Raw genomic sequence first — 24,399 nt, 5'->3', positions numbered from 1 at the left:
TCAGAGGTTAAAAATTATTTATAAATCAATATATTTAAATTAAAAGAAAAAATCGGAAATGAAGTCGGATTTGAACCGTTGTGCCTTCCCCTTGTGAGATCCAAATATTTCATTAATTAAAATTTTATTTGGCTATAACTCTGGTACCAATGAAATGGCTTATGATACATCGTTGAAAATTTCTCGATGAGGGTTTATTACTGCAATTAAGAAAAAGTCCAGAGTACAAATTTTTTTGATTTTTGGCTTTTTGGGCACTTTTGGTCCAGTCGATTGCAATCAAAAGGGGAGGTACACAATTAAATGTTACAACAGTACTAAATCCAAAATTTCAACATCCTACGGTTAATTGTTTTTGCTATGCGAGATACCATGCACATACGTAGCAGACAGCATGAAACCTAATAAACTTACACGACATTTGGGAACGCTTCATAGTGAGTAAGTACGTTAACAAACCCCGAGAATTCTTCTGAACATCATTCTGAAAACATCATTTGAAAAAAAGAACCTTGTCTGTGAATGAAAAAAAGCTTTACTTGCCTCTTACAAAGTTTCATATAAAATAGCCAGATGTAAAAAGCTTCACACCATTGGTGAACAGCGTATTTTGCCAGTGGCAGTTGAGATTGTAGAAATTATGTTTGGAGTTAATTTTTCCAAACAATTGCAGTCCATACCTCACAAATGATACTGTCGCCTGTTAAATTTGTGATATAGCTGAAAATGTACAGCAGCAGCTTTTCGGGAAGTTGCGTGGCAAATTGTTTTCAGTTCAGCTTGATGAGGCAAGAGATAGCAATAAAGATGCTCATTTCATTGCCTATTTTCGATTTTGTGATGGTATGTCAGCAGTAGAAGAACTATTTTTCTGCAAACCAATAGAACTCAAAGCAGCAATACTTGCATTATTTGCTATCTTAAATGATTTCATAAACAAGGCAAACAGAGTGGAAAAATTGCATCAGAATGTGGTGCATATTCTGGTGCTGAATGAGCACCATCGGTGCGATGGTGCTCATTCAGTGTCTGGAAGATTCCAGAGTATACAAGCACATGTGAAACAAACATCTCCACAGTGTGTCTGGACACATTGCATGATCCACAGAGAAGCTTTGGTTTCCAAATAAATGAGTCCTGGTCTGAATATTGTGCTAACGACGGTTGTAACCGTTGTAAATTATATAAAAATGAGACCCCTAAAATCAAGAATCTTTTCTGCACTTTGTAAAGACATGGACTTTTCTGCACTTTGTAGCACATCCTAACCCATTAGGGGAAGACACCCTCCATGTGGCAATTTCGGTCGCCACTCCACTCCTTCTGTACCTATCCCTTATGGGCTTTACCATTTAGAACATCTTCAGAACCCCTGCAAAAGGCATGTCTCAGCCTTGTTTTTGCCTCAGCCAGAGATAAAATTGCCGTTGTTCTAAAACTGGAAAATCGACCGAAAGCCGAGAAGTTTCAAGATGGTTTATTTGTGATAGTATTGAGCTACTTGATCGACATATTCGAGAAATTAAATATCTTGAATCTTCAACTCCAAGAAGGAAATATACATATGTTGGATACGAGTGATAAAGTTAATGCTTTTTGTAGAAAATTGGAATTATGGAGCAGAAATTTAAAGTAAAATACCTAGAAATGTTTGCAAATGTGGATGAATGTGTTAAAACTTACAAGGTTGAAGAACATGTGAAAGTTGTTTTTGCAGCCATTGAAAATCATTTAGTTATGCTGGCAAAGAATTTTAAAAAGTATTTTCTTGTTGATGACAGCTTGGTAGCAAGTTACGGGGCGTTAGGAATTTATTTCAAAATACTCTCGAAGGGCTCTCAACTGCTGAAAAAGAAATCTTCATAGACTTTACGGCAAGTGGTGAAGTCAAAAGACAATTTAATAATAGATCACTCTTCGAATTTTAGGCAGTGGTGGATGATGAGTTTTCTGCACTGAAAACAAGAACATTTCGTATACTATTACAATTTTCAACGTCCTACCTTTTCTGCGGTAGCTGCTTTGAAAATAAAATATTGATCTCAGATAAATATAGAAAAAGAACTTAGTGTCTATTTCTAATATTAAACCATGCTTCGAAAACTTTGCTCTGCAAGACAGGCCCAAGGTAGTCATTAATAATTATTAAACTTGTTTTTAATTTAGTATTGATAAGTTAATTATTAAATATATTGTGCAGTACTGATACAATCCTATTTATAAGTGTAAATATGTATTTTATAATTTATTTACGTCAGAATGTATTTTTTTCATTTCTTTCAGTAAATTAATAAATTTTTTTAATAATATTTTCTTTTCGATATGCTCGCGCCTTCCATTTAGTGTTATCACGCCCCACAGGTTGGGAAACACTGGCTTAAACTACTATTATTTTTATTATTAGTGTTATTAATATTATTATTATTACATTGGGTACTCAAATTTATACAAATGTTACTAATTTTTATTTTTATCTTCCTCGCTATTCTGTATAGCTACACAGTAAACTTATTACAGACTTAATAAGCGAAAGTATGTTAATCAACTCAAATTTTGCATGTCGCAGTTTTAGTAGATACTTTTAATATTTCATGAACCCCTCTGACAAAAAAACACAATTTTTTAGTTAAAGATTTCCAACTGACTAACTGAATTGATATTTGGAGTTGTTGAACTGCACCGAAGAGGAAATCGTTGAAGAGCTACATGAACTCTCAAAGTTGTTGAGAGTTGACGTTTAAACACACGATGAAATTGAGAAGTTGTATCGTCTGCGTCGCATATCCTGACCTTCAATAAACCAAAGTGTCCGTAAAAAATAAAGACTAGATTCCATAGATTAGACGTACGTGCGTTTATCCCGATTCTATTGCGGTGCTTTGGATGTAAAAGATTTGGACATACTCCAACACGTTGTACAAGAAAACAGATCTGTGCTTGTGGTGACTCTCTACGTCCATAGGATCCGTCAGAGATCCATCTGTTTGTGTTAATTCTCATGGCCATCACCCACCAAGATTCCGGAACTGTCCAACGTATACGCAAGAAGTAGCAATTCAAGAGGTAAAGACCATTCAAAAGGTCAGCTACTTTAGCCAAGAAAATTGTTCAAAATAGATCTCCGAAGGTAATGTCGTATACATAGATTGCTGCGGCATCTACTACATCTTTCAAGTCAAAATATGTGATATTAGAACTAGCACCAGTTTTAGCCAATATGGTTGAGTGTATAATAAATGACCAACCAGAGAAGCCCAAAACCATTAAAGAAGACAACAGATGTGAACAACCAGAAGAGTTTTTTCCATCGGGAACTACTGAGAAAGAAGGTGAAACCAAAAATGTTAAAGTAAGAACTGAAAAATCCCCATTCAGGGAACTGAGAAGCAAGAAGCAAGAAAAAGACACTAAAAACTGAAGATTTTGAACGACCAATAACGAAGGAGCCCTTGAAAGCACGGAGGTGTTTAAATGAGAGGGCAAGCACTTCAGTCACCCGACATGCTTTAGCAGAGAGTCCTAATTCTGATACATTGCTCCATTGCACCATAGCAGCTGGTATCATCTGAAGCCAGCAGTTTTTAATATTTGTATCATCTTGTGAGAAAAGATGATATGAAATTGATATTGCAATGTTGATAAAAATCAAGTCGGGGAAGTGATGGTGAAGGAGGAGGATATCTGAGATAGATAGAAAGAATATTTTTATGAATTCCTGAATGTTGACTGGGGTAGCCTAATGGAAAACACAGTGGGAAAGATGGATTAGGTGAAGAGGGGGTTGGAGGAAGCATGTATAATGATGGCTGAAGTTGTGAAAGCTGTAATGGGAATGAAATTGGGAAAAGCTGCTGGCTACGGTAAAGTGGAGGTAGAGATGATATGAGTGGATGGTGACTTAATAGTGCATTGGCTGTACAGAATATTTAGAACAGTGTGGAATAAAAAAAGAATGCCAGATGATCGCTGTAAAGATGTACCACTGTTCAAGAAAGGTGATAAGAAAGTGTTAAAAAATGATAGAGGAATGATACTGATATACCATGCTGCCAAAATATTTGAAAGGATTTTGGAAAAAGGAATAAGAAGAAAGGTTGAAAGTCAGTTAGAAGAGAAACAGTATGATTTCAGATGGGATAATCAACCACAGATTTCATGTTTGCAATGAGGCAAGAGATGGAGAGGTGATGGGATACGGGAATAATTTTGTCAAGATATTTATAGATATTGAAAAGACTTATGATAGTGTCCTGAGATCAGAAGTAGAGAATCACTTCCCTACTTCTAATTTTTCATTACTTGAGTGAAATGTTCTTATTAGACTGAAAGGCCAACCAGTAAGATATAAATTATGAGTAACTAAATGTACTTTTTCAGGGTACAACCTTGTTTACTGAATGATATATATAAATATATAGTCACCGAATGTCTTCGATGGCACGTAGCACTTACTAACCTTATGGTAGCCCTGAGAAGGGCTATTATCGATTGGCTTCTACGGCTCGTAATTCATAACCTTGTGGTGGCTCTGAAAAGGGCCGTTTTTTGCGTTCTCTGAGAAGAGCTGTTGGGTCCGAAAGCTGGTCTCCGTCGAAGTCGCGGAGTTGCAGCTTGCCCTCAGTGACAGTTGGGTCACCACTTCAGCGTGGCAGTGCTGGCCCCCAGAGCCCCGCATTGTCGGTTTGGCGTCGGTCGTCCTTCGCCGGCGCGTCGAGGTGGTTCTCCCCGAGCGATCCCTCCTGGGCCGGATCCTGCTGCTGAGTCCGCCGGTCAGGGCGATTGAAGCCGACGAGCTGGAGCGGGAAGTTAGCGTCCGTGTCCAGCGGCCCTTCGGCGGGCCGACCAGGCCTGCTGCTCCGGCGGGGATGTTGGCATCCGTGGGGAGGTCCCAGGGCGTGGAACTTCTTCTTTCTTCTTCCATCTTTTTCTACTTGGTCTTCTCCAAGTGAAGGTCGACGATGAATTGAAATTCACTCTCGTGCACGCTCTTTTATTGGAGCCTGAGAGTGGTGGGGCTGCAGCGCCGCTATGGTGGGAGAACTGCGTGGTGGGAGTGATGCTTGTATCACCGCGTCCGTGTACAGTGCGCCAGCTCACATCGTTGCTACCGTTATCACCCGCCGATGTTAAATTAGGCATATATGTGGTAACAATTTATATATATATAGATAGAAAGATAGATAGTATTTACAGTATATTTGCCAACCTCCATGATAGGTGGTAGCATGGGGGTTAATCTTTCATCTGGAAGGTTCCAGGTTCAAATTCCAATCAGCATTTTTCATATGTTACAAAATTTTAATTACACATTCCCAAGCACAAGCTTATATGGTGAATTAATCATCTGTAAAAAATAACCAACTTGTTTGTTTTTTTGTAACATACTTCATTTTTTTTTAAACTTATTTTTATTGCATTATTTTGTATCGCAATCTAGATCTTATAAATCTTTTGCAAAGATACTTTTGTGTAAAAATAAATTAACAGAAAAATATAGCTATTTTATAAGTAATTATGAATGCTTAAAAATTTAGTTCAATCGGCCAGTGCATTCTCTTGCTCTCTTCCCTCTTCTTTTGTTGTCAATCCTAGGATTGGTTTGCAGGTGATCTCCATACATTATGATTCCCTGCAAGTCCCTTCAACTCCATATAAGTTCTACAATCCATATCATACATAATTTGATAAATGTAACTCAGTCTTGGCCTACCTCTAGTGTTTTTCACTTCCACAGTTTCTTTTATTATTGTTTTTATTAGCCCAGCATGCCTTAACAAATGGCCAACCCATTTATCTCTTCTTTGCTTTAAAATATTTAAGTCACAGAGCTTTGCTACATTGACCCTCCTTAGCATCTCCTTGGACACTATCCACCCACTGGACTTTCATCAATCTGCAGTAGCATCATATTTCAAAAGCTTCAGTAGTCCTTTCCTCTTCAACCCCCATTCTCTTCTTCTGTCATATAGGCTACTTAAAATTCAATTTAATTTGGCTTAAAACCATTTTTGCATTTAGTGTACAATTTAACTCAATTAACAGTGTGACAGACATTCTTCCAAGTCTAATAAAATCTTTATAAATATCATTTCGATATAACATTTTGCTAATGAATGCACGCTGTAAATCTACCTGTCTGGTCTTTTAACTGTTGGTTAAAATATTTTATTAACTGATAAACCTACTCAAGGGATATCACTTACCAGCTTGCAACCAGGCCAAATGTGGCTTACGTGTATGACGACAATACTTCGTGCACTGGAAATGTATGTGATGTATCTTTTGAAGAACTTCCTACCCTGTTTAGTTTTATGCACCATCATGGTGTAGCTTGTTCTTATCATTGGGCGAAACAACAATGCTTAGAAAGGACACTTGCTGGATTCCAGAACAGCACATTTTTGCTACTCTTCGACGACTATCAAGAAGCACTATCAACGACACCATCAGGACGACAATATATGTATCCAGAATACATCCAGTCTATGATTGAGAGACAATTTAAGCTGAAGTGGAATTAAAAGTATTGTGCTAAAACATTTCTAACTACTCTAGATATTTTTATTTTATTTTGATGCTACTGTGTTCTATAATATTGTAATAGTTTATTGCACTCTCTTATTACCACTACAACTATATTTCATTTTTTAATGATTTTAGTATTTTTGTGGATGTGTAATAAATATTTTAAAAACTTTTGCTTGCCGTAACAAATATAATTAGTTAAAATTGCCTCCTCTGCATTCAATAGAAGGCAAGGTACAGCTAATACAGTTAAAAACTTTGTATTAACAGGCAGCAAAATGAATGATATTATACAAAATTACTTTCTACTAGAGAGTATTCATTTAATCCATAAACATTACAGAAAACTTGCTCCCTGTATGAAAGAAGTATTATCTTTCATATGTTTTTTCTGCCACTTATGAAATCTGGGTCAAAAAACAAACTGCGTGGATTTTGTAGATTAAAAGTTTCTCTTTCTAATATTATAAAACTAACAATATCTAAGAAGGTAGAGATATAAGCTTTCAAAGTAGGTCAAGAATTGAGCTGAAAGATTTTTGACCAAGTTTGATGATGAGTATCTCCTGACATAAGCCTCCAGTTCATTTGAAACTTTAGGATGTTTCACACAATTATGCCCTTTATCAGGCTACAAAGCCTCTCTCCTATTAAAGTATTAGATAAGGAATTATATAAGCTCAAACTTGACTTACAAATGTTGTAACAACTTTTTAGCTGGAATTTTTGCTGATATATCTCAAAAGCAGGTGCTAAAAGAAACATGTGAATAACATATTTGAATTCAGCATAAAATGTTAACCAAAAGTATTTAAACTCAAACCTATAGCTTTATTATTGCATTCAAAATTATAAGTCAAAGTTAGAATTTTTTGCATGTATGCACAAACTACCAGTAAGTACCCTTTTTGCAAGAGATCACAGAAAATCAGCAATAGCAGATACAGAGCTACAATTTGGTAAAATGATATTTAAGGCCACAGTGAATGTCCACACAAAATTTGATTAGAGATGGTCAACTGGGGACCCCTGATCCACTTGTAATGGAATGACCCACTAGATTGATTATAACATCAAACTGTAAGATAGTTGAGATAAAGAATGCTATTAATGTTATGATTAGATCTACAAAAGATAATGGAAAATATCAGAAAGGTGATAAAATGACAGCAATTGCTGAACATTCTGACTTCAATCATCGTATTTCAACTGTTGTGCATTATTATAATGTTATAGCTCAGGATTTTATGAATCATATATCCAACATTTTAACTTCAATAGATGGATATCACACAGAAAAATCTCACAATTGAAATTATCGCTATTTCAAGAGGAAATAAAGGTAATAAATTATCATTCTGAGGGATAATATTACAACAAAGAGATAAATAATAGTGATATCCTATTTTTTCCTCAAGCAATAGTTACAGTACTGATTATACTTGACAAATCTGTATTATGTGATGAAGAAAAGAAATTAATCAGTGAAGATCAAAGATTTCAACATGAACTGGCAAGAGACTGGATTAGTTTTAAGAAATTATTTACAGCTGTTATCGATAAAAGCCCTGATATTGACGAAGTTCATAAACTTTATTATTTACGGCAATCCCTGAAAGGGGGAAGCGCTGCTAAATTAATCGAATTGGCTGCGCAGAACTATAAAAGTGCATGGGAGTTACTCACTAAAAGATTTAAAAATGAAAGGCTCATTATTGAGCGTCATATTAAGGCTTTGTTTGATTATCCTAAGTTAGACAAGGATTCAAGTTTTGCTATTAGACAAATGATTGATGAAACTAACATTCACATTAGGGCATTAAAATCTTTAAAACAGCCTACTGATACTTGGGATACTATGTTAGTTTACCTGTTGGCTACTAAATTAGATTATAATTCAGTAAAAGAATGGCAAATTCATGCTCCTCCTAATCGTGTTGCTACCTTTGCAGAGTTTCTGGAATTTCTTGACAAAAGAGCGCAAACGTTAGAGGCTGTTGCAACTACTTGTCAAGGAAAATTTAGTCTTGCTCAACCAACCAAAACAGAATTTAAAGGTAATCGTTTAGTTAATAAAACACAGAATTCCGTTCATTTTGCCACTGAAAGGAATAACGCAAAAACAGATAGCTGCCCGATATGTAAAAAAACCCTTAAAATCTTTACTTGTGCAGAATTTCATAAAATGTCTCCGCAAGCACGAAACAGTCAAGTAATGAAATTAAAATTGTGTCTGAATTGTTTAAGACAAGGACATAGGTTTAAAGAATGTAAGGTTACTAGTCATTGTGAAGTATGTTCTAAAAATCATAACACTCTATTCCATAACCCACCGGATATTCAAGAAATATCAAACCAATCATTTAGTACGACAATTCCTACATCAGTTTCATGCATTTCTCAAATCAAAAACCATAATTTGTCTCAAATTATTTTAGCTACTGCACTAATTGAAATATTAGACTCTTGTGGCACACCTTATACATGTAGAGTGTTACTTGATCCTGGTTCATCTGTTAACATTATGACAGAAGCGCTTTGCCAAAAGCTGAAACTCCATCGAACGCATATCGAAGCTCATGTTAGCGGAATCAATAATGTGAGTACAGTTGCTAATTCACGTGTTAGTACTACAATTAAGTCACAATTTTCTAACTTTCAAACTCAGCTAGACTTTATAGTGCTGCCTAAAGTTACTCAAATGCTACCTAGTTCAACAATTGATACTTCAAAATTGTTTATTCCGCCTAACATATATTTAGCTGACCCATTTTTCTACCAGCCGAACAAGGTTGATGCTCTCATTGGAGCAGAAGTTTTTTATCACCTTCTATGCGTCGGACAAATACGATTGGCAGATGGGAATCCTATCCTGCAAAAAACTTCCTTAGGTTGGATAATATCCGGAAAGATACCAGAGTCTTCACATTCGGATGTTCTATCCCTACACTGCTGTCTTGCATCATCATCAGAAGATGTTCAACAACAAATTGAAAAATTTTGGTCTGTTGAAGAATTGCATTTCAACATGTCCGATACCTTATTGACAGGAGAAGACGCAGTTTGCGAGAAAATCTATTGTCATACAGTAAAGACAAATGAAGAAGGAAGGTTTATCGTTCAATTACCAATTAAATCAAACATCATCAATTTGTGCTCAACTCGAGAGATTGCATTAAGACGGTTTCTTTTATTGGAAAAACGTTTAAACCTAAACCCAGAATTAAAGCTAAAATACGCCAAATTATGAAAGAATACGAAGACCTCAATCACATGGAGTTGGTCAATGACGACGAGGTACAGAAATCAGGGTACCACATTCCTCATCACGCTGTCGTCAGGGAGAATAGTACTACTACCAAGCTTCGAGTTGTGTTTGACGCGTTTTGTAAGTCGGATGCTAATTGTTCATTGAATGAGTGTCTAATGGTTGGACCTGTGGTTCAGGAGGAATTATTCTCCATTGTACTACGATTTCGCTCCCACATCTATGTAATGGTCGCCGATATAGAGAAGATGTATCGACAAATTCTAGTAGAACCACTACAGACACAGTATCAGCTAATTTTCTGGCGAGAAGATTCATCTCAACCGATCAAAATGTACAGATTATTGACTGTTACATATGGGACAGCTTCAGCGCCATTTTTTGCCACCAGAACCTTAAAGCAACTAGCACTTCACAGTGTTAATACATTTCCTAAAGCAGCAGAGGTTATTATCACAGATTTTTATGTGGATGATGTGCTAACTGGGACAAATTCTATATCAGAAGCTTTAGAAGTGCAGACACAATTAATAAAGTCTTGTAAACAAGGGGGATTTAATTTAAGAAAATGGCGCGCAAACAACCATCAATTGATTGAAAACCTGAACCAGAAAATTGCGATTCAGGGCACAACTACAACATAACAAACGACCATACAGTCAAAACACTTGAAATTCACTGGAACTCGCAAAATGATACATTTCAGTTTACAATAAATACAGATATTAAGGATAAGAATTGCGTCACAAAAAGAACCATTCTCTCGGAGGTTTCCAAACTTTTTGATCCTCTAGGCTTAATTAGTCCTATTATTTTGAAGGCAAAGGTAATTACACAAGATTTATGGAAATTAAAGTTATGCTGGGATGACAGCGTACCTATCCATATTCACACCAAGTGGATACAATTCAAACATTCATTAGCAGACCTTAATCAACTACGAATTCCTAGAAGTATCATCTCGGACTCCCAAATCATTTCACTGCAACTACATACATTTTCTGACGCGTCTCAAGCAGGTTATGGAGCCTGTGCGTATATAAGAAGTGAATATGCAAACGGTCACATTGAAAGCCGATTGATCTGTTCCAAAACAAGAGTCGTTCCAAAACAAATCAAGGCGAAAACGCTGCCAAGATTAGAGTTATGCGGCGCTACGTTAGCATCAGAATTGGCTCAAAAAACATTATCGTCTTTGAAGATTAATGTGACCAAAAAGTATTTCTGGACCGATTCAACGATAGTTCTGTCATGGATATCATCTATCTCCACAAACTGGAATGTTTTCATTGCTAATAGAATTTCGAGAATTCAAAACTTAACAGACATCAGGGACTGGAGACATGTTTCAAGCAGTGAAAACCCAGCTGATCTCGCTTCAAGAGGTATTAACGCTGACCAACTGATGAATACATCGTTGTGGTGGAAGGGACCACATTGGCTATTAAAAGATTGCACTTGGAATAGCCTACAGGATCTTCAGTTACTTCCGGAAGAGGAGCTTCCAGAATATAAATCACAACTACGTGTCTTTGTTTCAATTGATAATAACAATTTTATTTATAAGTATTCATCATTTCATAAATTACAACGTGTCATTGCTTGCACGCTAAGGTTTGTCAACAATTGTAGACTAAAGGACAATCAATATCGTCTTTCTGGATGTTTAACAGTTAAGTAATTGCATAATACGTTATACAAAATTGTGTACATAATTCAGACTGAAAATTTTGGTGACGAAATCGATCGTCTTCAGAAAACAAAGGAACTTAACTCAAATAGTAAATTAATACAAATTAGTCCTTTTTTAGATAAAGACCAACTTCTCAGGGTGGGCGGAAGATTAGAAAAATCGATGCTTTGTTACGACCAGAAGCATCCTCTGTTACTACCATCAAACAATCCTATCACAAGATTGATCTTGAAACAAGAACATGAAAGATTGTTACATGTCGGACCTCAAGCTGTGTTGGCATCAATACGACAAAACTTTTGGCCTCTTAACGGATGAAGGCTTGCCAGAAAGATAATACACGATTGCATTACGTGCTTCAGAAACAAACCAAGGGCAACTGAACAGATTATGGGGCAATTCCCCCCCCCCCCCCCCCCCAGTCGAGTTCAACAGCTTCGACCGTTTCTGCATGTTGGCGTTAATTACTGTGGACCTGTGGAAATCCTTCAAAGTCATCGTCGAGGAGCAAAAACTGGTACAGGTTACATTTCAGTTTTTGTCTGCATGAGCACACGAGCTATTCACCTGGAGCTGGTGCAGGAGTTAACTACAAAATCATTCCTGGCAGCATTATCAAGATTTACATCACGAAGAGGCAACTGCATTCAGATTTTTTCAGATAATGCAAAGAACTTCATCGGAGCTAGAAATAAATTACGAGACATATATGTCTTACTGTCATCAAAAGACCATCAAGATACTGTTGCACAATCCGCCAGCAAAAATAATATTCAGTGGAACTTCATTCCGCCTCGATCACCTCACTTTGGCGGATTGTGGGAAGCGGGTGTAAAATCCGTCAAACATCATCTGGTTAGGGTCGTAGGTAAGACAAACTTAACCTACGAGGAATTAAGTACAGTTTTATGCAAGATAGAAGGTTGTTTGAATTCCCGACCGCTGACTCCTTTATCCTCTGATCCTTCCGATCGTAATCCCTTGACTCCAGGTCATTTTCTAATAGGCGAACCACTACAAGCAGTTCCAGAAAAAGATGTATCTCAACTCAACGTCCACAGACTTGATAGATGGCAACGCATCTGCCAATTAACTCAACACTTTTGGCAGAGATGGCAACAGGAATTCATGTCTGAACTTCAAGCAAGGGTAAAGTGGAGGAAGACCTCACAGAATGTAAAACCAGGTATGCTTGTGGTAATGAAAGAGGACAATACTCCTCCAATGGCCTGGAAATTAGGCCGTATTATAGAAGTTTTTCCTGGGAAGGACGGGAAAGTGCGAGTAGTTACTGAGAAAACTGAAAATCAGATTTTTTGTAAACAGAAAATCAAGAAGTGTTGTAAAACTGTGTGTTTTGCCAATCGACACGGAAAATAATAGGGACAATCATAAAATTGATTAAAATCTTAAATGACTTTAAATTTAGTATTCATTCCATTTACAGCTATTCATTAACTTATTTGTTTAAGATGTATTAATTTCATTGTTTAAGTTTATTCATTGTATTTTGATTTTTTGTACTTATTTTTGTTTATGTTGAAAACTGATGTTTTCAAGGTGGGCGTATGTTGCGTTTTCGACGCGTTTTATATTCCCGCTCATATACGATACATGTGTTTGCCTCGCTCTGTTGGGAGCAAGGCATACTATTCAATCGTCGTCGTGCTCCGGTTGCCGACGGCTGCGCATTCAGTATTACAGTCCACTATTCATTCAGTATACTTTTTCTATGAACAAAGTCATTTTTGTGCATTAATTACGTTATATAATAACATTATGTAATATAATAACAGTTTATATTCAATTCATGTAGTTTATAATCAATCCAAGTCAGTATATAAATAATTCAGGTGTTCAGTGTTTTTTTTGTAGTAAATCAGTTTATACATACAGTTCGTTGTGTTAATTCAATTTAATATTTGGGACCTACCCCTACAAAGTCTATAATTTAAGTTTGTACGATAGGAATTTCTGCCTATGCATGTATCTGCTTAAATTAGAAAGTAATTTATGAAATAGCTTATACACATATTGGCTGTATGAACATACAGGTGTGACAAAAACGATTAAGCAGTTTTGAGAAGTTACAAAAAAGTAATGGGGTCTATAGCAAAAAAATGTTTTTATTTTCCAAATTAGCAATTCATACCATTTAATAATCATTAACTTTTGAAAATAATGTCCTCAAGATGATGCTTGTTAGCAGCAACACACTATTGGAGATAATCTCTGAAGCTTTGTACAACTTGTTCACAGAATATCACAAAGTATGTTGTTTTCTTCAATAATGAACTCCCTTAGCTCTGGTAAGATGTGAGGACGGCATCAGTGGAGCATTTGTACGGAATAGCTGCCCAGAAGTAAAAAAACTAAACTTGCCAAAACATTGGCAATACTGATATATTCCAGCAGATAAAAGCCTATTTCATCAGGAAGTCGTAGTTTCAGTTGGATGATTCATCTCTGGTTAATGCTAAGTGATTTTTAATTCAGTCATGACAAAGCATCGAAGTGAGCAACTAGTTATTTTTTATTGTTCATTGTTTCCTGTTGAATTTTAAGTCAATTGCTCAATGTAATTGAGCAATTGACTTAAAATTTTGCATTGAGGGATTAAAAGGTACGTACATTTAATTCTAATAATTAGTTTTAGAATATTTTGTAAAAAATTACAAAATTAAATATTTATTACTTAATAAGAAATTAGGCAGTTTTTTAACATACTCTTAACTTTGGAAAGGTTTTTGAAAACTTTTTGGGGCTTGTCGGCCCATGATTTTTTATATTGAAAAGATCCTTGTCTCATCAGTAACTTATTTCAGAAAAAAAATTTTTCGCACACAGTTGCCATTTTATAAAATGGAAATGGAAGACTGCTACATTTTCTAAAACTGCAATCAATTTTGTAGTTCCATAGTATAGTCATTGTGTAGTACAGTCAATTGAACAGTTAATGTAGAAATTAATTGAAAGGATTGAACTTCAACTTCAGTATGTTAATAACAAACACACGCTTAATGATTGAAAAACCCCCTTATTGCGGGTGATTAAAAATTAATGCCACATCTAATACGGAATGAAAATATAAGTGAAAAAACAACTAATATAAAATTTATGATGAAAATCATGCTTATGATTTTTGGAGGAGAGTCAAATATTATGTAAGCACTTCTAGGTGCGTTTGCTGACAAGGGAGGGACAGTAACAGTTGATTATGTGAGCTCAAATAGTTACACCCAAATTAGAAAAAAATTTTTTTTGGTAAAATAATGAAGGAAAATTATTTTAAAACTTCAGTTGAGTGCCCTGTCATGCATCGGGAGATCAGGATCAGGCATCTACTCTCATCAGACAACTCTTTTTATTCATTTATTTTATTAATTGTTTTGTTATAATTTTGTAGCGCAAAAAAGTAAGTCGTGCAACTTGTTTTCTAATTTCTCTTGTCTAAGGTTAGTTTATTGTGTTTGCTTAATTTTCAGATTTTTTTTATATGGAGCGGGAAATTACTAGAATATCACTGTACACATTCAAAAAAGAATGTTCAACTACCAAGGTAGATGTTTATGGAAAATAAGCTTGCAAATAAAATTCCTATCAAAATGTGGCAGGCTAAAACTCAAAAAGAAAAGGAAATGGTTAATAATTCAAAAAATAAAATACAACATAGCTTCAAAGAGGAAATGGAAATATCTGGTAGATATGTAAATTATCACATCAGGATAGTTTTAAAGTAGATAAAATACATTACAAAATAATTTCCGTTGAAAAAGATTAGATTTTAATAGTAAACTAATTTTGGCTGGCTGTGGATTTCAGTTTCTCCACTGGGCGACATTTAAACACATTTTTCTTCAGATATCCCCAAAGAAAAAAATCACAAATGCTCAAATCGAGTGAGGGCGCAAGCCACCTCACGTCACCCCTGCGAGAGATCAGACGTTCGGGAAAACTTTCTCTCCAAATATTGAGTGAATTTCGGGCTGTGTGAATTGTAACTCCATCCTGTTAGAACCACAAGTCTCCCAATCTTTTTTCTTCAATAATTTCTTTCATTCTGGGCAGAAGAAAATTTTTTAATATTGAGACAACAATCGGAATTCACGGTCATAGTCACGCGGTCCTTCTCAAAGAAGTACGAGCTTATCACGCCAAATTGTGATACGGCACACCACACTGTTAATTTAGAGGGATGTTACGGTCTTTCGTAAATAATTCGGGTGTTATTATAAGCCCAGTAGTGGAAATTTTGCATATTCACAGCTGCACCTGTGCAGCTGTGAATATGCAAAATATGCCTCGTCGCTACTGAAAAAAACTGCCTTGGAGCTGTCCAATACACATTTTGGCGGTTGGTGTTGTCTGCTGAGCTCAATTCTTGAGACATCATTATTTTAAAGGGTTGAAAATTGAAATATAAATGCAGAATTTTCCTAAAACTGGGGTCTGACACCTCCAAGGCAATTGAACCAATATCTGTTTCGGTTCCGCCTGGCAGCTGATGAGATGTGCGTCTGCGGGGAGGTCTACTCAAATGATGTTTGACTGCCCTGCTCTTGGCGGGGTCAGAGACCAGGCCACCCTGGAACTTACAGGTCAAGGAGAAAATTGGCGACTCACAAGCGGCGATTTAATGTGGTGAGAGCCGCATTGTCGGACCGTGTGGGAGTTCCTTGATGGGATTGCTTTGTTCAAGAGGCATCCGTAGTTTATTTAAGCGAAAGACTCTTACCGCATTGCCATGGGAAGCCAACTCTGAGTATGGCTGACCACCAGCCAATTATTATGGCTCGAAGCGCTATAAAATGGTGGACAGGTACTTGCTGGCATTCAGCGACCTAGGCGTGGCAGTGAATTGCTGCCTAGACGAATAAATTTTATTTATGAATGTCATAAAAAATTTGTTTTTCGTAGTTGACGGGGTGCGTCTACCCATTTTAGAAAATATGTAACAAGTGAGCGGTTGGGACACGTAAGCTGGTGGTGTATGACACCGCGCTTAGTCTAGTCCGCTCACGCTGTTGGTAAGCTCTGGGGGCTATGTTAGAATAATGGTGGCTGTTTGTATTGTTCAAGGCCGTTTATAGCACAGACATTCGGTCTTATGCTTTAGGGCAATCGAATGGGCTGGTGGCGGGAGATCAACCAAGCAAAGCAAAAATTTCCAAGGCAACAACATTCCTCCGAGCAGAAGACGCCAGAAAATGTGCAGCTGGTGAGAACCAGTTGCACATTTTCTGGTGTTCTGATGGAATTGCGTCGGCCATATGTATCTTTTCTTAATGTGACCAGTTTTCTCCAACTGGCTAACCCATGACCGAACTGTGTTTACATTAGTTACGGCATTGTTGCACGGAATGTTGAATCATCGCCGAAAAGCTCTTTGCGTCGTGATCACAGGTCGGTTGTTTTGTGATCTATAAGTTCTGTGAACAAGACGGAACAGAGGGAAACCACGTGCACCTGTCTACCCCCACCGCTGGCCGAGTATTGACCCATCCTAACAGCTTGGTCAGTTCTGCCGCACTCTGTGTAATAACTATTAAAACAAATTTAAAACTATCAGCTTTTTAGCTGCAAAACCGATCAAAGAAATAAATATGTTTTCTAAACATATGCCATTATTCATTATTTGTTAAATATTTGCTTTAAGTCATTTTTGTGCCAATTTCAGTGACAACTGATATTGCTGTCTATCTTGACATAAGTTGATGTTACTGCGAATGATTTTTATTCTTTTTTTTTAGGCAGAAGTATATTTAGCATGTGGTCAAAAAATGTGTTGCATTTTATTTGCATCTATTCATTCGTTATAATGTACGACTGATAATTTAATTTGTTTTGAGTGTTTTATTGTGCGATGAAATGACATGAGTGTATGAAATAATCAGTGGATAGTTGTTCTAAAAGCAGATTGTGTGTGGTTGTTTTGAGGTGCTTTGTATCACTTTTGGTTTTCATATTTATTTTGCAAGTGTCTATTCTCTGGTTGCTTTTTATGATACTGAATTCAAGAAAATGTGTAGTTTATTGTAATTTGCTTCTTTTTAATCATTTCCTTCGTTCCAAAGATATATTGGTGAAACCTTTAGAAACTCATAAAATGGTTTTATTGACTATAAAAAAATAAGTGTTAATAAAAAAAAACAAAATGAACAAATGTCATGTAATTCAACTGATCGTCAAACACATCAGATACTAAGGTTTACAATGTAGCTGAAATAAGTAGCAGTAAATTCTTAGGCTTTATTTTAAATCCTAGCCTTCATTCTTAAGCTGATATGAAATCTGCTAAATATATAGCTGAGATAAACTTGAATTTATCTCAAGACAGGTAAGGTCTGGGTTATTTATTCTGCAGGTACTGGGAAATGTACATGACATTTCTACTCCGAAGACAGTTTATTATTATATAAATTTCCTATCACAGAACATTAATTTATTAACCATGGTGTCATTTTAATGAGTGACAATAAATGAGACTGTTAAAACATTATTAAATTGAAAAAAAGTGATAATATACAAAATCTGTTTAGAAAATAACCGAACATTTTCAATTACGCACCAATGGAGATATTTAGTGAAGTGAATTGGCAGCATTGTGTTCCGCATAACCTCCTCTATAACCACATGTTCTTGGATTCTTGATATCTCGTTGAGTTTTCGTGTTATTGTTATTTAAGAGTTAGTAGCGAATTTTATAATGTGCGATTTTCGGGAGCAACAATACAAAGTAAAATTTTGCGTGGAACTGGGGAAAATTTTCACAGAAGAAACGTTTCAACTTTTGAAACAAGCCTACGGAGATGATACTCTGGGTCGATGTTACGAATAGTTTTTTATTTCTTAATGACATACGCCAATACACAAAAATACAATATATATATGAATTATAAAGAACAAGATGGATTAAAAAAAAACAAATAAATCAGTAAAAATTACTTATTCAGAAGACCAGATACAGTAAATCATAACAGGATTCGCTCAATCTAACAGTATAAAAACTACAACGCACTTGGCAGCATTAATCCTCATACAATTCAGTGTACAACATTCTCCAATTTTAGGGATACAGTGCTGAAGCCGATGGTAATAATCCACTGAGGAGACAGAAGTGTAGATCTTAATGTCATCGGCAAACAACAGGCACTCAACATTGATGCAGTCCACAATATTATTCAAAAAAGAAAGATCCCATGCGAGAGCCGTGTGGAGCTCCGAATGTTGCAACAAAATCTCGTGAAAAACACCACAAAATTTAACAGTGAGTGTCTGGTCAGCAAGATAGAAGTGAAACCATCGAAGAAGACTGTCCAAGATGCCATAAGCTTTTAATTTAGCAAGGAGATGTCTAAGGCTGACCATGTCAAATGCCTCAGAGTAGTCAATGTAAACATTATCAATCTGCCTACCTTCTCTGAAAGAGGAATGAATATAGTCTTCGTAAAGATCAGTTTGTAGTGGTAGTTCTATCACGAGTAAAACCATGCTGCTGTTGCTTCATGATACCAGCACAGTGGAAACTAATATAATCGAGCACGAGAGACTAAAAAAACCTTACCCAAGGCTGGCACAATAGCAATGGGTTGGTAGTTACGTACATCAGCAAAATCAGAAGATTTATGAATAGGAACTGGATAACTGGTCTTGAGTGTATCTAGGAAGACTCCAAGTTCTAAAAGTCTATTAAGAACTATTGTAAGTTGAGGTACAAGTAGTTTACTACACCATTTGAGAACGAGTGGCAGTATTTCATCTGGCCCCGAACCTTTATATGGATCAAGAGAGGATAATTTTTGCTCAACATCAGTCTTATCCAGCACACACCCAGAGAGATTTAAAGAAGTTTCAAACAGGTAATTAGCAGTATGAGCATCGTCTTGAGCGTATATAGAGGAGAAAAAGTTGTCAAATGGATTGCAGATACCAACAAGGGAAGACTCAAATCTGCCGCCGAGGTAGCAAATTTCTTCAGAACTTGAGAAATCAAAGAAGCTATCAAAGAAGCTCCAAAAAGATCTGATATTCAGAGGGATAGTGCTGTTAATGTGGGAGATGTATTCAACATAATACTTAAAGGTCAGCTGCTTGCACACTGATCGCAGTCGATAAAATTCAAAGTAATCATTGAGATCAAAAGAAGTTTTAAATCTCTTTTGAATGACTTTCTATCTAAGTTCAGCAGAGAACCAGCAAGGAAATCATTGTTTACGGGTTTTCTTCATAGGAGTGTACTTAAGTACAATGCTGCGCAAAATGTCTATTAAGTGATTGAAATTATCCAAAACATTGAGTATATGGAATACAACAGGGCCAAGTTTATAATTCAGTGTGCTAAAAATCTTGTCAACATTACAACGAAAATCAAGCACAACATGCCGAACACTAAGCTGCGGTTTAGAGAGCAAAAGATTACAGTAAATTGGAAGATGAGCAGATTCCTCAGGTAGAACAAGATTGAGAGCCGGTAACGCATAAAGAGAGGAGCTTGAGCTGAATACCAAATCAAGGGTAACATTACGTGACTTATTAACTTGAGATAGCTCAAAAGTAGAAGCCATATCTATAATGATCAGACTAGCACAAGTATGGAGAGTTTTCATACCAAAAGGAAGTTAGATACTACCAAACAGATCTAAAAACTGAAAAGAAATTCCTGAAAATGTTTAGAAACAAAAAGGTCTTCATTTTAAATTCTATTGAATAGGAAAGGAAGGAAATTAGTGGCAAAATCTTGAAGTGATAAACCAGTGGAATTTATTACAACATCCAGGTTTGGCTAATTTGATGCTAGAGAGATGTATAGAAGGTAAAAACTGTAGAGGAAGACAAGGGTTGGAAAATTAAACAGATAATTAAGGAATAGGATGTATAAGTATGTTAAAAGATTAGAGCAGAAAGCAGAATAGCATCAAAAAAGTCAACTGATTGATGACTTCATAAAAAGTTTGGCCTCATCAAAGGCCTCTCAGCTATTATTGCTCAACAGCAGAAGAGGATTTAGTATAATGTGGAAAAGTATTTTTTCAATTAGGTAATTTAATTTTGCATGAATCAATTTAATTTTTTTATGAATAATCTGTATTGTAGTTCATTCAAAATAGTGTGATTTCATCAATTTTTATATATAGATTTTAGGTATTCCATAATTTCATGAATTCTACCCAGAAAAGAATTTGTTTAACAACAAAGACATTCTAATTTTAATAATTCTAATTCTGTTTTTTGTTTTTTCTTGTTGTATATTTCATTTAATTCCTAGCATAAATTTTAATAAAATAAAAATAATATTACCATAATATGTATACAATTTTTAAAACTGTTTTTTTAAATTATTTTTATCATCATCATCATTACTATAAATACTTCATTATCTAGATAATATTTTTTCTCTGTTTTAAATGGGATTTTTATTGTGTTTATGTTATTTTATTTTCAATTAATTCACCCAGCCTTTAGTTAAACAGTCAGTTATGTTAATCTACTTTTATGTACATCATTTTTAATTATCAACTTTTTTGTGTTGATTTTTAAAACTAAATTTTGAAAATAAGTAAATGTAAATTCTAAAATTCTGAAACTAACGTATCTGCTATTAATAATGACTTACATCTAACGATGTCATGAAATTGTAAGTTAGTTAATAATTAAAAATTCTCTTACTGTTCAGAAGAACCTTTAACGTTACTAATGGTATTTAAAAATTAATCTGTTGCTTAAAAAAATTAGAAAATAGAAATTAAATAATGAAAGTTACTATTGTAACTATGTTAAATTTGGAAAGATCTTATTTTATCTCTCCATCTCTCTCACGTACACACAATCACACATCTTGCACCCATGATATTTTTAAAATGGTTCATTTTCAGTAATAGCAATCAGTTTATTATAAGAAAAAAGGTAGAGATAGATAAAAACTCATTTCAATAAACAATAATATTCTATATATATGTATATATAATAATACAGTATCTTATAATGAGCAATGACAATATTGTATTTCTAATCCATGTGATAGGATCTGTCATCTGTATAATTTCAAGCATACATTTCATTTACCAACACTATTATCATCATCACCATCACCACCACCACCACCACCACCATCATCACCACCATCACCATCATTGAAAAATAAAAATAAGAGTTCATTGGATTTACAATCTAAGTTATTTACAGTTAATGTTAATTGTTTAATTCAGTAATGAAGGATTTCATTGAGGTAAACATATAATATAACAAACAGATTTTATTTTATAACCTTATCACAATTTATTAATGTAAATTTAAAAAGTTGTGCATTGTGTTTGAACACAACTTATTTATTTGTATTATTATTATTATTAAGAGTCAAAATAATAATTTTTAAAAACGAAAATAGTATTATTATTATTATCATTATTATTATTATTATTACTACCCTCATTTCCAACTTTTGTTTTATGGTGTATAGTATAATATGTATAAATGATGATTATTAACAAATTATGTGCTTATTTTATTTATATATTTTGTTTAATTTCTAACATATAAAATTTTAATAATAAAATAAAAATAATACTACCATAATATGTATATAATTAGAATTTATTTTTGGTTATTATTATGATAAATTCTTTATAATCTAGAACATACTTTTTTTTCTATTTTAAATGGGATTATTTACTGCGTTTGTCATTTTATATTTAATTAATTCACTCAACCTTTTGTTAAACTGTCAGCGTGTATTAATCTATGTTCAGAATTATTGGTTCTTATCAGATTATGCATAACATTTTCATTTTCTAAATGTTAATAAGTATTTTAAATATGTTACAGTTCATTTACGTACAGTATTTAGAATAAGTTGCAATGTTAATTCGTGAAAAATGTTTAGTAATAATACTTTTATACTTTCTCTCTCTCTCTCTCTCTCTCTCTCTCTCTCTGTGTGTGTGTGTGTGTGTGTGTGTGTGTGTGTGTGTCATCACCAAATATATAAATGAAATTTTGCATTCTAAATATTTACTCATGAAAACAAATGTTTGTCTCTTACATTCTCTCTCTTTATTTCTCTCTTGTTTTTCAATTATGCCCTTATACATTCAAAAGTGGATGCAAAACTAATTTCAGTCAAATAAATCTACAATGAGAAGAAGAAAAAGACACAGTTTACTGACTAATATAAATCACTCAAGCAGATGGCATGTGATCTGTTTTACTTAACATGTTAACATGTAATAATACTACTACTTGCATAACAAAGGACTGGAATCTTGTAAAAAAAAATTTTGGATAATAATTTTTAATAAACATGTTTTTGTACATGTGTTTAAATAAATAAACCTGTTCATGTTTAAACATAAGGAATTACTCTTTTATTGGTTGCTGCTTATTTATTATTTTTTTACAAGAGAGCAATAGCAAGTTTTGATTATTTTTATTGTGTTGATGAAGTATGATTGCTAAATGCAGAACTTACTGATCCTTTTCTATAGATGACTGTTCGCTACATTATTTTTTCACTTACTGTGTGCTATGTCACAAATATTTCTCTAGAGTGAATTTTTGGGTTCAGATCTTTTATCACACACTAACTTTATAATTCACACTTTAAAAATATATCACCAGGTTTGGTTAACACATGCACACTACTTAGTAATCTTTTGGTATGTATACCGATACTGAGTCTTTCTTTTTATAATAGATGCTTTTCATTACTATTTTATACAAGGAACTATATTTTGAGGTTTTTTTTTGCCTTCTGCAGTCGCTTGAGTGATATGAAATGGGTTTGTTATTAGGAATGGACAAAAATGAAATAAGAAGTGGTAAAATTGAAATTTTTTTATTAAATAATGTATGAGCAAACAATGTGTAGAATTTGTATTGATATTTATTGGAGATATTATGTTTATAGATGTCATAACGGTCTGCTACTTTTAGCCGTTTGCTTTTTCATATGTTGTATTTTCATGTTTATATGTATGATTTATGTTTGAAAAAGGATCAGAAAAAAATTCTTAATTATGGTAAGTCGTTAGTTTTATTTGCTAATTTTGAAGGAAATATCCAATTTGTCTGGCTTGTATAATAACTATGACAGCTATTACATTTAAGTTTGAATTTCTTGGTAAGTTTATTTTATTTACAGTCAATATAAATTTCTTTAGACATTGCATAAAGAATTTTATTTTTCCAATTTTATGGCAGAAATTGCATACCTACATTTGTGACTAATTAGGATTTGTATTTTTATTCAGAATAGTTTATTATGAAAAATTAAAATTTTACTTTTCTTTTCTGTATATTTTTTTGGTGCAATTTTTAATCAGGCTCTAAGGTTATTGTAGCAGATATTTCTTTAATTTGCATACTTAATAAGATTAAGTTTATTATTTTAGTACTACAGGGTCTACTGAAATTCAGAAAATAATTGTTATTTTATTTTTGGAAAATATCCCTGAACAATGTGCATTTATATGTCGAAATAATTGGTCAACCAGCACTAAGCCAGTAATTTCAATTAATGTTATACAGTTGATAATAACATATGATTATTGTTATAATGTAGTAGTTATTTTCTATAAAATATATGAGCTCGTAAAACCTTGACTATTTGGACCACATACCTAATTCATCCTCTTATGTCTACTGCTAATCACTGATCCAAAAATAAATTTGAGAGGTGATAATGTTGTTGCTCATTTCTGCTATAACTGTAGTTGTCGTGTTACTTTCCATGAGCAATTAGTGAAGAACATCATGTAGTTTCATGTACAGAGACATTAGTATCTGGATATGTTGAAGGAAGTTTTGAATTATCAGTAATTTAAATGTCCCACCTCTATTTTTCCAGTTTCTCTTTTCCTTAATCCTTGAATTATTCAGTCAATCAGCTAAAGCTTTATATGATGTTACCTGAAGTCAA

General features: G+C 34.3%; 3 protein-coding genes across 3 annotated transcripts; all 3 read left to right on the top strand.

Annotated features, from left to right (window-relative positions):
* The first annotated feature begins 3,952 nt into the window (after positions 1–3,952).
* On the top strand, positions 3,953–9,775 carry LOC142317753 (uncharacterized). Its single transcript, XM_075354302.1, has 2 exons — positions 3,953–4,157; positions 7,944–9,775. The coding sequence occupies exons 1-2, from the start codon at positions 3,953–3,955 to the stop codon at positions 9,773–9,775; spliced, it is 2,037 nt and encodes a 678-aa protein (XP_075210417.1).
* A 23-nt stretch (positions 9,776–9,798) lies between these two features.
* On the top strand, positions 9,799–10,437 carry LOC142317752 (uncharacterized). The gene has a single exon (XM_075354300.1). The coding sequence runs from the start codon at positions 9,799–9,801 to the stop codon at positions 10,435–10,437; it is 639 nt and encodes a 212-aa protein (XP_075210415.1).
* Positions 10,438–12,032: 1,595 nt separating this feature from the next.
* On the top strand, positions 12,033–21,694 carry LOC142317751 (uncharacterized). The gene is made up of 2 exons (XM_075354299.1): positions 12,033–12,683; positions 21,533–21,694. Exons 1-2 carry the CDS (start codon positions 12,033–12,035, stop codon positions 21,692–21,694), a joined length of 813 nt encoding a protein of 270 aa, XP_075210414.1.
* The last annotated feature ends 2,705 nt before the right edge of the window (positions 21,695–24,399 follow it).

The sequence above is a fragment of the Lycorma delicatula genome, chromosome 1 (assembly GCF_047948215.1).
Source record: "Lycorma delicatula isolate Av1 chromosome 1, ASM4794821v1, whole genome shotgun sequence".
Lineage (NCBI taxonomy): Eukaryota > Metazoa > Arthropoda > Insecta > Hemiptera > Fulgoridae > Lycorma > Lycorma delicatula.
The sequence above is the reverse complement of the archived record's forward strand: the minus strand, read 5'-3'. Positions and strand labels throughout refer to the sequence as shown.

What these genes read in the sequence shown, in the direction of transcription:
- LOC142317752 (XM_075354300.1), top strand. Translation starts at nt 9,799, where the DNA reads ATGGAGTTGGTCAATGACGACGAGGTACAGAAATCAGGGTACCACATT.
- LOC142317751 (XM_075354299.1), top strand. Translation starts at nt 12,033, where the DNA reads ATGAGCACACGAGCTATTCACCTGGAGCTGGTGCAGGAGTTAACTACA. An exon ending in TAAAACCAGGTATGCTTGTG is followed by an intron (nt 12,684 to 21,532) that starts GTAATGAAAGAG and finishes TATAATTTCAAG; the next exon opens with CATACATTTCATTTACCAAC.
- LOC142317753 (XM_075354302.1), top strand. Translation starts at nt 3,953, where the DNA reads ATGCCAGATGATCGCTGTAAAGATGTACCACTGTTCAAGAAAGGTGAT. An exon ending in TAATCAACCACAGATTTCAT is followed by an intron (nt 4,158 to 7,943) that starts GTTTGCAATGAG and finishes TTTTTCCTCAAG; the next exon opens with CAATAGTTACAGTACTGATT.